The sequence below is a fragment of the Lynx canadensis genome, chromosome C2 (assembly GCF_007474595.2).
Source record: "Lynx canadensis isolate LIC74 chromosome C2, mLynCan4.pri.v2, whole genome shotgun sequence".
In the NCBI taxonomy this organism is placed as follows: domain Eukaryota; kingdom Metazoa; phylum Chordata; class Mammalia; order Carnivora; family Felidae; genus Lynx; species Lynx canadensis.
The window spans coordinates 32140619-32154570 of record NC_044311.2 but is presented as its reverse complement, the minus strand read 5'-3'; the positions used below and the strand labels follow the sequence as shown (position 1 = coordinate 32154570).

The 13952-nt window shown below is 34.0% G+C and overlaps 1 protein-coding gene across 1 annotated transcript in view; it reads left to right on the top strand.

Moving 5' to 3' along the window:
* The window catches only part of STAG1 (stromal antigen 1), a 402316-nt gene that overhangs the window by 310402 nt on the left and 77962 nt on the right, over nucleotides 1–13952 (top strand). Inside the window, exon 15 of the mRNA XM_030330452.2 lies at nucleotides 6284–6401. Coding sequence (XP_030186312.1) covers nucleotides 6284–6401 — 118 coding nt within the window. The remainder of the gene's footprint in view (nucleotides 1–6283; nucleotides 6402–13952) is intronic.

The window sequence follows — 13952 nt, the reverse complement described above, 5'->3', positions numbered from 1 at the left end:
ACAGGCACCCCTATGCAAATACTATTTAAACTATTTGTTGAAAAGTTTAAGGAATATATGATAATTTGGACTAACTGATCTTGATTATTAATTGAAGGAAAAATTTTCAAATCTCTGAAAGCTCAAGGACTTTTTGATATTTTAAAAGGTATAAGTACTTAGTTTTATAGTTTCATTTTTTTTTTTTTTATTAAATTTTTTTTTTCAATGTTTATTTATTTTTGGGACAGAGAGAGACAGAGCATGAACGGGGGAGGGGCAGAGAGAGAGGGAGACACAGAATCGGAAACAGGCTCCAGGCTCCGAGCCATCAGCCCAGAGCCCGACGCGGGGCTCGAACTCACGGACCGCGAGATCGTGACCTGGCTGAAGTCGGACGCTTAACCGACTGCGCCACCCAGGCGCCCCTATAGTTTCATTTTTTTAATTAAAGCAGTAATTTATAATGTATATTACTGTTCTATTTTCAGGTGGCATTACTGTATTCCTATGTTTGCCGCTGTTTACTGAAATGTTATAAGAAGATTAAAATATATTTCCCACTCCTCTATGGCATTCTTTTCAGTTGCAGAACGACTGCAAATCATATTTATTTTTTAGTTGGTTCATAATCATAATATGCTCTTTATGCCCTCCTCTGTTTCATAAGAAACATTGTTTGTTAAAATCTTCCTTCTTGCCCTATAAAACTAGTGTACACCTGGAGCCGGATGCTTGTTAAAGCCATACTCTTAGGGTGGGATTCTGATGGTGTCCTACTCTGAATTATTCTTTGTTTTACTACAACACATTAATTAGTAATATTTTAGTAATAGACTTATATAAAGTGGAGTTGCAAGAGACCCTAGAAGTCATAACATAGAATGAATCCAACTTAGGGGCACCTGGGTGGCTCAGTCAGTTAGCGTCCAACTTTGTTTCAGGTCATGATCTCACAGTTCAGTTCATGAGTTCAAGCCCCGCATTGGGCACTCTGCTGTCAGTGCAGAGCCTGCTTCAGATCCTTTGTCCCCCTCTCTCTCTGCCCTTCGACCCCCACTTAAAAATAAATAAACATTTAAAAAATTTTAAAAAAGAATGAGTCTAACTTATAAATGAGTTAACTAGTCAATTAACTAGGATTAACTGGAAGGATTATCCTACTGCTTTCCTTTTTTTTTTACTGGATGACAAGAGTGACATTTTAGTAATAGAATTCTAAAATACTGAATTAAAAGAAGTTTATAGTCCATGGAGTAGCTTCCATGAATTACAGGTGAAATAATGGAGATTAAGAGATAGGTCTAAACTAGTTGTTAATTTTCTTTTCTTTTTGTATCAGAAAGTAACATTTTAAAGCCAATACAACCTTTATAGCATTCAGTGATTTCAACGATAAAATACCTTGTATATTTTAGATGTATGACAATCAGTACTTGAATGTGGTAAGTCCAGGTTCCTAATGTGACCATAGAACTTACTATAGAAACTGAGGCTTTTCAGAGTGACAAAAATGTTATTAATAATTATCCCACAGCAACTAGCATAGCCTAAGACATTGCTAGATAATATACAGAAGTATGGTCACCCTCCTTCTAAGCATATGAAATGATGAAGTTAATTATATCAGTCATTTAAGACAGAAAATTAACAGATTTATTGACATCCAAGAAATCTCTACAGAGTGATCATGAATGATAGTATATGAATGATAACTTTTTTTTTTATGTATTCAAGATACAACAATAACTGGCTCTATTTCAGCAGAGAATAAAACCCCATATAAGAGTATTTAGAATTTTAAGCTTAGTAACTTGGGATAATTATTTGCACTGTGAATGATTTTTCATAAAAAGAATCAAAATAAGGTTCCATTATACAGTGAACTCCTTATTGTATTTAACTACTTGGCAGAAAAGTCAGCAGGCAGAGAAAATTTCAGTTAAAATATTATGAGTAATTTTGAAGCCAATTAAAGATGAATCAGAATGTACCCAGAAAATTGTAATTACTCACCAGGGAAATGAGATTAATTTGTCTTACATATAGGTTTAAAGGAGAACCTATGAAATAAATTACACTCAGATATAGAAGAGTAAAATCCACCTTGATATAGATATAATTTTATATATAATCTTAATTTATATGTTACATATAATTTATAAATAAATTTAAATGTAATTTTAATTATTTTGATACACAATGACTCTTTATAGAGTTACTGTTTTTTAAATCTAATTCCTGAAGAATGCTTCCTGAAGTATGCTTCCAGATACTTGATTTTCATGCTGTTTTTATAAAATTATGATACCAGAAACTATTTTTAGAAAATTTATTTTTGTTTCATTGTTAGTGCTCCACATGCTTTTTATTCCCAGGATTTTTTATAGCCACTGAGAACGCTTCAAGGCCTTCCTTTCGATAGCTTTATCTTTCACTACCAATAGATCCTTGGTATAAAGTGTCTGAAAGATGATTACAAGCTTTTACTGGCCATGTTAGAATTTTTTTTTATCAGACATGGACTTACGTGGTATTCTTGAGGAGATTTGAAACTAGCAAGTTATGTGGTCTTCACAGATGCCCCAAGATAGAGAGACTGTATCATGAACATTATGTCAAACTAATTCCTGACTGATCATGTTATGCTAATTATTGTTGCTAATATTGGTGAATTTGAAACTCATAATCAGAAAATGGGCCAACACATTGTCATGTCCTTCTAGTATACACATTCAGTTTGCAAGAAGTGGTTACTGGTGTTAACAGAAGGGTTCTACTAAGCCACCATCTTAACTAATCAAAAAGATAAGGAAGTTGTCAAAGAAGTTAGCAACTACATTGAGAGTATTGGCTATCACATACAAAAAAATTTCTGGAACAATGACAACATACATACCTGAGCTAAGTTTTAATATGCTGTGGTTCAAGGCATAGAGAAATCATTTTTTAAAATGCCAATGGTAATAGAATTATACTATTAAAAGCCTTGAATTGTGCCAACAACTCATTCACCTGAAAACTTCATGCTGAATATCTCAAGATGAAAGAACTGTGAGGAATTTGTGGAAGCTATAAAGTACGTTATTATGAATTCTATTAGAGTTAAATAACCCGGAGTCCCATACAAGGCACAAAAATAGAGGGAAATTTTTAGAGATTTCCTGGTAGATATCTGAAATAAAGCAAAGGTCAGAGCAGAACAGGCTAGTAAAAGGATTAAGCTATAGGTAGTAATTAAGTGGCTGCCTTTAGTTGAGCTTATTCTTCACTTTACAAGTATATTTGGGATGTGGACCTTGGTCTGAGAACAAAGGAGCTGATGTATGCCCCAGATAATTTATAGCCACCAGGAGGAACAGGGAACTTTGGCATTCAAAAGACATTGCATACCTACAGGTTAGAGGGAAAAGGCTGCCCGATTATAGATTCTAGATTCTCTCTTTTCACTTCCCCTGTACAACCAAGGAACCCAGGACCTTGCAATCAGACTTAAGAAAGGGATTCTAGCTACCAGTATTCTTGAATCTGGAGTATTAACATTACATGAACTAGCAACCAAGAATCACTGAAACTTGAGCAAGCATAAAACCCAACATATTGATGAAAATTTTTGATTAATTCCCCTGAATGTAAGAGGTTATTATGAAAGAGGAGGGGAGTTCATAGAACTTAAAAACATGATTTCCAAAATTTAGAGGTGAAGCAGCTCATTAAATGGCCCACATGAACCTAGTCAAAGATTGACTATAGATTAAACCATGGGGTTTTTCCAGAAGATGGAACAAAAGAATTGTGAGAAGGAAATTAAAAGACAGGTAGTACAGATTAAGTTTTATCATCTAGTTAGGAGTTCTGTGGAGAGAATAGAGAAGAGGAACTAATCTAAGGACAGGCAGTTAAAATGTTTACTACCCATGTACCCTATATACAGAGTATTACTTGAGGATGTTTTCTAGAAAAATAAAAAACAAATACACTAAAAGGAAAATAAGACATGTCAGTAACATTGGTGAGCAAATAAATCTGAAAAAAACTAAAACTAAACCTAAATATATGGTAGTGAAACTTAAGGCAAATACCGAAAATTATTCTTAAAATGTGGGAGTGTAATGTAAACTTAAATGAAGAGAAGTAAATAAATGTGTTAGCGACCTTAGTGATGGAAAATAGATGTTAGAAAATAAACTGAAAAAAGCACAGATAAGACAAGAAAATGTCATCAGTAGAGCACAGGGAATCAGTTGCCAGGAGAATTTCCAATATCAGTTATCTCAGTAAATGTATAATTGGATTAACATGCTTTATAAAAGGCAGATTGTCATTTAGGGTGAAATAAAATGAAAAGTATTGTTTTTAAAACATTAACACAGGAAGTAAACAAGCTGAATAAAGGCTAGATATAATTAACAAATGCTTAAAGAAGGCTGGGGAGACAGTATCATATAAGATAAGCCAGAATTGAGAACCAAATATATTAAGATAAAGGAGGTTTTATATGTATTGAAGGTCTAATCCACCAAAAATATAATTGTGAATCTTTTTTACACCTGTTTTACAGACATATGTAACATGCACATAGGCATAAAAGCAAGTTTATTGAACATGGGGGAGGAGTTAATTGTGATGAAGTAGACAATAAAATCTATTTTTTTAACTATTTTGAAGTGTATAGTTCATTGGCATTAAGTACAGTTACATGACTGTGCAACTATCAATGCCGTCCATCTCTAGAACTTTTTAAAAATCTTCCTGAACTGAAACTCTGTACCCTTAAATAATAACTCCATTCCAGCATAGGTTTTAATAGCTACAACTTGAAAATGATTGATTTTTCTGTTTTCTGCTGCTAATTTTCATTTTTGAAACCAGGTTGTACACCACTTGTACCTGTCATTGTTGGAATGATATTACTGATGGCCTAGGAATAGTTTTCTAAGATATGTAAATTTGGAAAGTTTGAATGTATCTTGCTGTAAACTTTTGCCTGTGTTCTTTCTAAGCAGAGATGGTAATAAGTATTATCTACTCTGGAGAAAATCATTGGAAAACTGTGTGTGCATATGCATGTGCATATGTATGTGTGGCTTTCCTGAGGCATTTGAGGAATGGAAGATTTGAAATACGATGGAAATGAAGTATAGAATTAAGGAGTGCAAATGAAGCAGAACTTTAAATATATCATCAAAATGCACATAGAAGAATTAATGATAGAATTAGGAGTGAGGATGAAAACCAGCTCACTTCTCAGTTATGCCAGTATATCAGCAAACAACCAGTACGTCTAGAAAGGACACTTTCATACATTTTGGGACCAGTATTCGTGATGTGAAAACTATTGTCTCTCACTAGTACAAGCACATAAAACTGAAGTAAGAATTGTATGAAATAGTACTTAAACTTTATATGTGCTATATATATACTCTTTTCTATTTTTTTTTTTTAATATTGGTCTCAATGTATTAAATTAGTTTTAACAAGAAACTAGTTTGGGCTTCGCTGGGTGTCATGAGCCTCAAGGGTGGAAGAACTTTTTTACAATAAGGGTGGAGAAGTTAGTTGTAGTAGCAGAAATCAGAACAACACCAACATCTCTACTTACCTTCTCTGAGGAGCTTTTTGAGTAATATTCTTCATGGTGTAATAACTAACAAGTGGTAGAGAGTATACTGTGAAGTGTTTGATGAGGAACATGAGAGTGTTTGTTACTGTGGAAACATAGATTCCAAAGAAGATTGTCAAGAGTAACGAGCAGCAAAAAATTGGTTTGGGGTGAGATGGGAATGCATTGAGTTAAATGGAAATTACAATATGAAAGGAAAGAAATACAGTAGCTTAACATAACATTTTGACCTTGACCAAGATGAGAGATGTAAAGTAAGTAATTCTGACACCAAATTTTCAAATGGAATTCTGGGAGAAAGGAATATATGTCCTTTTTTAAAAAAAGCTAGTTCTAGAAACAAATCAAGAATAATGAAAAGTGACCTTGATCTAATTTATAATTTCAGGAATTCTGTTAACTAGTTATACTTTCAGTTTCCTCATCTATAAATGATGCCGTTGGACTAGGAGATAGATCCTTAACCTTACTACTGGAAAAAACAAAAAATTATCAAGTCTTCATACTGCATCCCCATTATTTACAATGACATACAAATATGTTTATTGTTTTCTAAATGGCTCTTGGAAATATTGTGACCAAGCCATTTCAATTATGAAGAAAATGGTTTATCAAATTGAAATATTATTAGTAGTTTCTTCATTAAATGTTCTTCAGTCACAGTTGATTTGTTATTTTTAGTTACATGAACATGCAGCCTACTTGGTGGACAGTTTGTGGGAGAGCTCTCAAGAACTATTGAAAGACTGGGAATGTATGACAGAGTTGCTATTAGAAGAACCTGTTCAAGGAGAGGAAGGTATAGTATTTTGACAAGTTGATTTACATGGTGTTTGGGTTTTCGTGAATAATCATACCATCCTATATAGGTCACTTCTTAAAATTAAATATATGTAAGCACACTCTGTGTCTTTTTGCAAAGAGAACAATTTGTTTCCTGTAACAAGTAAGAATGTCTCTATAGTTTATAACATCTGTATAGTTTTTAGAGTTTATAACATCGTTCTAGATTAAGACTGCTACCATGCTGCACAGTTTTTAAAAATCCATGTGTTGTGTAATACTCAAAAAAGTTTTCTTTATGCTGATTTAAGACACAAAATACTGATGTACTTCATTTAAAAAAAAAAAAAATGTGCCCCTAGAATTTTACTGTATTTATGTGTGAATTTGGAAAAGGCTTTGACACATAAGGATTTAATTAGACCAGAGCCATCCCCTTTTGTTATATTTTCTTAAATATTAAAACCAGGAAATAAAAAGTCATTTACCTAGTTCCAAGAAATAGAAATAATTGTTATATGAAAATTTCTGAAGTATGTATCTTACTACGTTACATAATTAATATGAACAGCAAAATGGATATGTATATTTAATAAAGTATTTATATTCTAATTCTAAAAGCTTATATGAATATGAGCTCCTTAAAACTAGAAATGCTTTTTCCTGCAAATGGTTTGTTTTTCAAACTAACCCATGATAATACTTTAAAGAACTGCTGTTTTACTTAATCCATACAACAGACCTGAAATGTGGACACTTTGATATAAGTGACACTTGGGGTGAACCAAACATGGACTTCAGAATCAAAAGAAATACATTCAGATTTTTAACTCTTATCTTTTGTCACTAGAATTCTCATTTTTTTCTGATTGTTAGCTTCTTTTTCTTCATAATACAGAGGTTATTTTCTTTACATATCTTATGTGGGTTTTGTGAGGATTAAATAAGATAGTATACTTTTGATTTCCTCTTCTGTTTCCCTATTTTTTTTTTTTCTGTGTGGTTCAGCCCTCTGGGATATAAGAATAAAATGAGCCATCTCCTGCAATAGACTACCTGAACAGGTCACTAGGAAAGTGATCATCCCCTAGTGTTCTTTCTAAGCAGTGATGCTAATTGGCATTATCTACTCTGACTTTAACAAATTCAGTGAGAGAAACAACAGGTATGCATCATATACAAATACACTCCAGTAAAGTGGCTCACATTGCCTCGTTTAAACAAATATTTGCCTCACAACCTCATTCTTAATCTGTAACAAAAATCCTTCCCCAAATTTTCCCAGACCTTCTTTTAAGGTGCAGGTAATTATAGTATATTTGACCCTACTTTATAATTTACTTTATTCTCATGTGTTTTTCTCCCTGGATATCCTTGTTAAGAAGATGGCCCTATTTCAAAATTGATGGTCCAACTAGTTTCACTAGGTCAAACTCTCAACATTACTCCAAAATTTTCTCTTTATTTTACTTACACGGGTTCCTGCTACATTCACTGACTTTATGCATTCTGTTTCTAGTGAATCTTACCATTTTCTCTAATAAATACAGTCCAGTCAACACTTGAGCAAAGTGCCTGCCATAGTATATAGTAGTATGTTCCATTCATTTTTTTACCCTTGACTGTTTCCATAGAATCAGCATATTATCAGAGTGGGTTAGAACTTGTTGTTTTTTCTTTTTGTCATCCCATGCTCTATAAGGTTATTTCCAAGGAGAAGAAGGGAGGCAGGGGAATATAAATTACGGAAAGAATAGACAAAGTGCTATGCTTTGGTACTTTTAACCTTTTACTCATTTAAATAAGATATGTCAGTCAGTAAATAGTAATTACTATGTCAGTTGTCAAGGTGTTTTGCATGGATTTATCTTGTTGAAATAACTACGTACTCTTAGATGTTTTGTGATTTAAGTTTAGTTAAGACATTGGGTTTAACTTCAGTCAAGAAGTTAGTTTGGTTTGGCGTGACATAGGTTTGTTTACTTTGATTTTAGCTAGAAAAGTGAGTTATAAAATGGGAAAAAAGTTTTTAAGTGAACCAAAGTTTTAGGATATGAAGGCAAGGCTGAAGAGATTATGAATAACAAGCACAAAACTGTATCTATATCATGACCCCACTTCTTTCACACATTTGTTCACATTAATGCTGTACCACATACTAGCTCAGGCATGGAATGGCATCCAAAGCAATCTTCTTTGCTAGTATTTAGCTGTATTTTCTGGTAACAAAATACCACTAGTAACCTTTATTTTTGAGAGTGATTAGAAATTAAGTTATGTTTTAGGTAGGTGGAGTATGACAGTGGATGAAAGTTCAGTTAACAGTTGGAGACAGAGGACTGAAATTTGGGGAAACAGACACATTGTTAAAGATTTACAATAGCAGTTTAAATCATCATATCCTAAAGAATGCCTCATGGTGTTTTTAAGGGTCAAGTTGTGGTGGTGATGGTGGTGGTGGTGTTTTGTTGATGTGTGTGTGTGTGTGTGTGTGTGTGTGTGTGCGCGCGCGCGCGCGCGCGCCTTAGCAGAATCAAATTACTGGATAAATTTTTAGTATAATATGAGGGCCTGGGTAACAGGTAGCCAGGTAACAAAACCATAACTAAGTCATTTGACTTATGTGGTTTTCTGCTTCTTCATCTGTTAAAAAGAAAATCCCAAAAAATCTAGTGTAGATAATCTTCTGTGGTCATTTCTGCTAGTAGAATTCTAGTATCTAGGTACTGGATAAAGTATATATGGGCAAATGGAATTCTTCAAAGCAGGAATCATTAATTTATTTACAATTTTAAAATATTTATTAACCACCTTCTGTATTCTAACTGTAACACTAAGCACTCAGGGTGAATTCCTGAGCGAGGTCAGCTCACTGCCAATAAGAAGTTTACATTCTCTTAACGAAGGCAGATCAAAACCAAGTAAAAGAATAATTTAGGAATTAATAAGTGTGATGGATGATAATATTATGAGGGGTCTATCTTTAGACTGAATCCCTAAAGGAAGAATTCGCTGAGGAGGCCACCTGTGAGTCAAGAAACTGAAGGATGAGGGGGCACCTGGGTGGCTCAGTCAGTCAGGCACCTGACTTTCGCTTAGGTCATGATCTCGCAGTTCATGGGTTTAAGCCCCACATCGGGCTCTGTGCTGACAGCTCGGAGCCTGGAGCTTGCTTTGAATTGATTCTGTGTCTCCCTTTCTCTCTGCCCCTCCCCTGCTCATTTTCTCTCTCTCTCTCTCTCTCTCTCTCTCTCTCTCTCTCTCTCTCTCACACACACACACACACACACACACACACACACAAATAAACATTAAAAAAAAAAAAATCTGAAGGATGAGGAGGCTAGCCATGGGAAGTGTCAAAAGAGAGCCTCCTAGGTAGGGTAGATAGCAATTATAGAGGATCTGAAGCGTGAATGATATTATGTTGCAGGAGCTGCAGTAGCTAGAGTGTAGTGAACCAATGGCACAAGATGAGATACAGGCAGAAGCCAGATAATGTAGAACATTTTAGCTTGTAAGGAGATTTATTTAGTTCATTCTAAGTAATAGGCATACAAAGATTTTAAACATGGGAGTGATATGGTCCAATTCATATTTTAAGAAAAGTGATATTTGCAAACATCATTTGGAATAGACAGAAGACCAGTTCGGAAACTGCCGTGATGGTCTGTATGGGAAATGATAATAAAAATATAGAAGAGGAAGATGAATTATAAAGAAAAAAAAAAAGAGCCCATGGCTGAGTTTTAAAGATTGTGGCTAGGGGACAAAAGCAGGAAGGGCAAGAGAGACTAAGAGCATCTAGCAAGCTATATAAAAAAGGTAGTAAGAAATTATTATACCCTATAGAAGCTCAGTAAAGAGGATGTTCAAGAGACCTGGGGTTAATAACATATATTACAGAGAAGAAGAAAAACTACAAAGATTATTAGTTTTAGTGGTGATTTAGGTTGTTGGTGACTTTTAAGCATTTCTTTTCAATCGTAGTCAGGGAAAGAAGCCACAGTTCAAGGTGATGTGAATAAAACATTAGTGAGGAAATGGAGATAATGTACAAAGAGGTTTCCGAAGCTTTAGAAAGTTGTATAGTTACCTGCTAATTCATAGTGCAAACAGCTACCCATTTCTTACCCTCACTGTGGCTGTTTGGCTCTTGTCTGTGACTTCTGGCTTGTTATGCTTTCAAATTTTATTATTTGGCTTGGCTGTCATATCTCAAAGGGAATTTCAATTAAATTTTAACTGTTTTGAGTTTACCATGTCTAAATAGATGATCCAAAATTATAAACTAACAAAATTAATGTCATTGGACACTGTAAGGTTGGGTTATTCTTCAACACTAAGGATTTTTATACAGAGTAGGGGAATGTTTCTGTACTTGATAAGTTCTCTCTCCTCATTTTCTACACAACTAAATTTTCTTCATAAGTAAAAGAAAATACATTTAGTTCATAGACAAACTTGTCATTCCTTTTATCAAATGTGAAAAACTATAAAATTCTAGAATCATAAAAATAGAAACTTAGTTGTTTTATTGAGTGGGAAGCTTTTTTCCTTTTATTTGGATCAAGGAGTATAAATGGAAGAGCTGAAGCTATTTCATGTGGCTTTCCTAAAACAGGCTGAACTTCATGTGTTTTTCCTAAGACAATTAAAATGTTAAAACCAAAAAATGATTGCATTAAGATATCCATACATCATATTATACAGGATGATTTTAGTACAGAATAAAAAGGACAGGATTTTATTATGTCTTTTCCTTCTCATTGATATTGCCCATTTTTTTAATAATCAATATAACTTCTAAAGCTTAATCTCTTTTAATTTATACCTAAGTCTGTCTCTATAATCCCCGTATCTTTTAGCCTTTAACATAAATAAGTATACAGAGAAAGGGGGAGAGAGGCAGACAGATAGAATTAAGCTATTCAAATCAGTGTCAAATTTCTATCTTTAAAAATATATAGGAATGAATTCGATAAGAAAAGTACCAAATCAGTGTGAAGAAAACCATAGCATTTTGTTAATTTGACATCAGATAAGATCTCAAAAATAGAGCTATGCTATGTACCTGACTGAAAATATTACAAAAATGTCCATTCTTTCCGTGTAGTATATAATTTTTTTTTTTCAATACCAATGCAAGAAGTGCCTAAGTGGCTCAGTCAGTTGAGCACTCAACTCTGGATTCTGCCTCTGGTCATGACCCTGGGGTCTTGGGGCCAAACCACGCGTCAGGCTCCACACTGAGCATGGAGCATACTTGGGATTCTCTCTCCCTCTGCCCCACTCATGCTCTCTCGCTCTCTCTCTCTCTCTCTCTCTCTGTCTCTCAAATAAGAAAATAAAATAAAATACCAGTTTGAATTCCAGTGGGTTTCTGCAAGTTCTTCAAGATGAGATGAGAGGAGGAACTAAGCAAAATGATTTCATATAAAATGTTTTCTTTTGTTTAAAAGGATAGTGCTTAAGAGCACAGACCCAGGAATCAGACTACCTGAGTCCATGTCTTGACTCCACTACTACCTGAGTACTTTGAAAGTTACTTAACTCTGTGGCTCATTTTCCCCATCTGTAAAGTGTGAAGATATTAGTTCTATCTCTTGGAATTGTGTTGAAGATAAAACAAGTTAACATACAAATCACTTACAACAGTGCCTTACTCATAATAAGTGCTTAATTAGGAGTGTGTGGGTGGCTCAGTCAGTTAAGTGTCCAACTTCAGCTCAGGTCATGATCTCGCAGTTCACAGAGCACTGCTTCAGGCTCTCTGCTCATAGCTCAGAGCCTGGAGCCTGCTTCGGATTCTGTGTCTCCCTCCCTCTCTTTGCCCCTCCCCCACTCATGCTCTTGTCTTTCTCTCTAAAAAATAAACATTAAAATTTTTTTTTTCAGTGCTTAATTAATTGTTTGCTATTAACATTATAGAAATTAGAAAATATTTAGAAAAAGGCCTGGGTAAGGGAATCTTGTTCAACTAAATGTTCAGATTAGTTGAATTAAGTTATATATTAAGGTGTAACACATTATAAAGCAGCTATCATCAAAATAGGATGGCGTTGTAATAGAAATAGACAAATAGATTAGTGAACCTAAAGAATCCAGAAATCATCTAACCATATATGAGAGCCTAAAACATTTTTTAAATGTTTAAGTGGGACATTTAAATGCAGGGAAAGCTGGTTTACTTAACAATGGTGGAGGCATAATTGGCTGTTCATCTGGTGTAGGAATAAATAGGCCATATTCATGCAACCAGCAGAAATAAATTTCAGACAGAATAAATTTATAAAAGCTAGAGAGAGAGAAGAAAATGAATTAGAAAATATATTTTTAGGGACCCCTGGATGGCTCAACTCGGTTGAGCATCTGACCTCAACTCAGGTCACGATCTTGCAGGTCACGCATTCAAGCCCCACTTCAGGTTCTGTGCTAATCTCTCGGAGCCTGGAGCCTGCTTTGGATTCTGTGTCCCCCTCTCTGTCCGTCCCTCCTCCCCACCCCCCGCCTTGCTTGCTCTCTCTTTCCCTCAAAAATAAACTTTTTTTTAATTAAAGAAAATATATTCCTATAATCTCTAGGACAAGGAGATCTTTGAAAGCAATGCAAGAAACCCAGGAGCCTTTTTGTATCTGTATGAGATAATAGATGTTCGTTAACTTTGTGATAATTTCACAATATATGTAAGTCAGATCATTATGCTGTACAACTTGTACAGTGTTATATGTCAATTATATCTCATTAAAACTAGAAAGATTAAAAAAAAAAAGCCAGAAGCCATGAAACAGTACAGATGTAACTTTGTAAAAATTAACAATTTCTGTAAAAAAAAAAGTCTAACAAAAGATACCCTGAAGATTCTGGCATCAAAAGGACAAACTAGGAGAAAATATTTGCCTCATTCAAAAGACAAAGTTAACTACTCCTTATACGCAGGAATTCAAGAAAGGTGAATAGCAGTAGAAAAATGGGCAAAGAATAAATATAAAAATCTCAGAAAAAAGTTCTAAGCCAATAAAACAAGTAAATACATTTCACTGATTAGTACAAAGGAAGAAGCAAAATAACGAAATAACCATTTTTCAAATTGGCAGAAATTAAAGGGATTTGTGACATTTAGTGCTGGCTAGGGATATGAGGAACCAAACATCATTGCAGTTGGAGGTTTGAATTTCCATAAATAACCTTATATTTATTTTAACCTTTGACCCATTACCCTGTCTCAGAAGTTATTCTACAGAAACATAAGTATCAGTTACATAAATATATGTGTGTTAATGATATTTGTTACTGCATTGTTTATAGTGACAAAAATTTGGAAACAATTTGAGTAAAAGGTAGAAGAAGATTGACTGAATTGTGGAACACTTATGTAATAACTTATAATTATTTAAGAAATTATTCATAATGTGTACATAGTGACTTGAAAGATATTCAAAATCTATTGTTATTTTTTAAAAATATGTAGAGCTCACTTTTTATTTAGAAAAAGATATCTTATTGTATGAGCTTTAAATGATGAGAAGGAAATATGGTAAAATTTTGGTATTGCCTAATTCAGAAA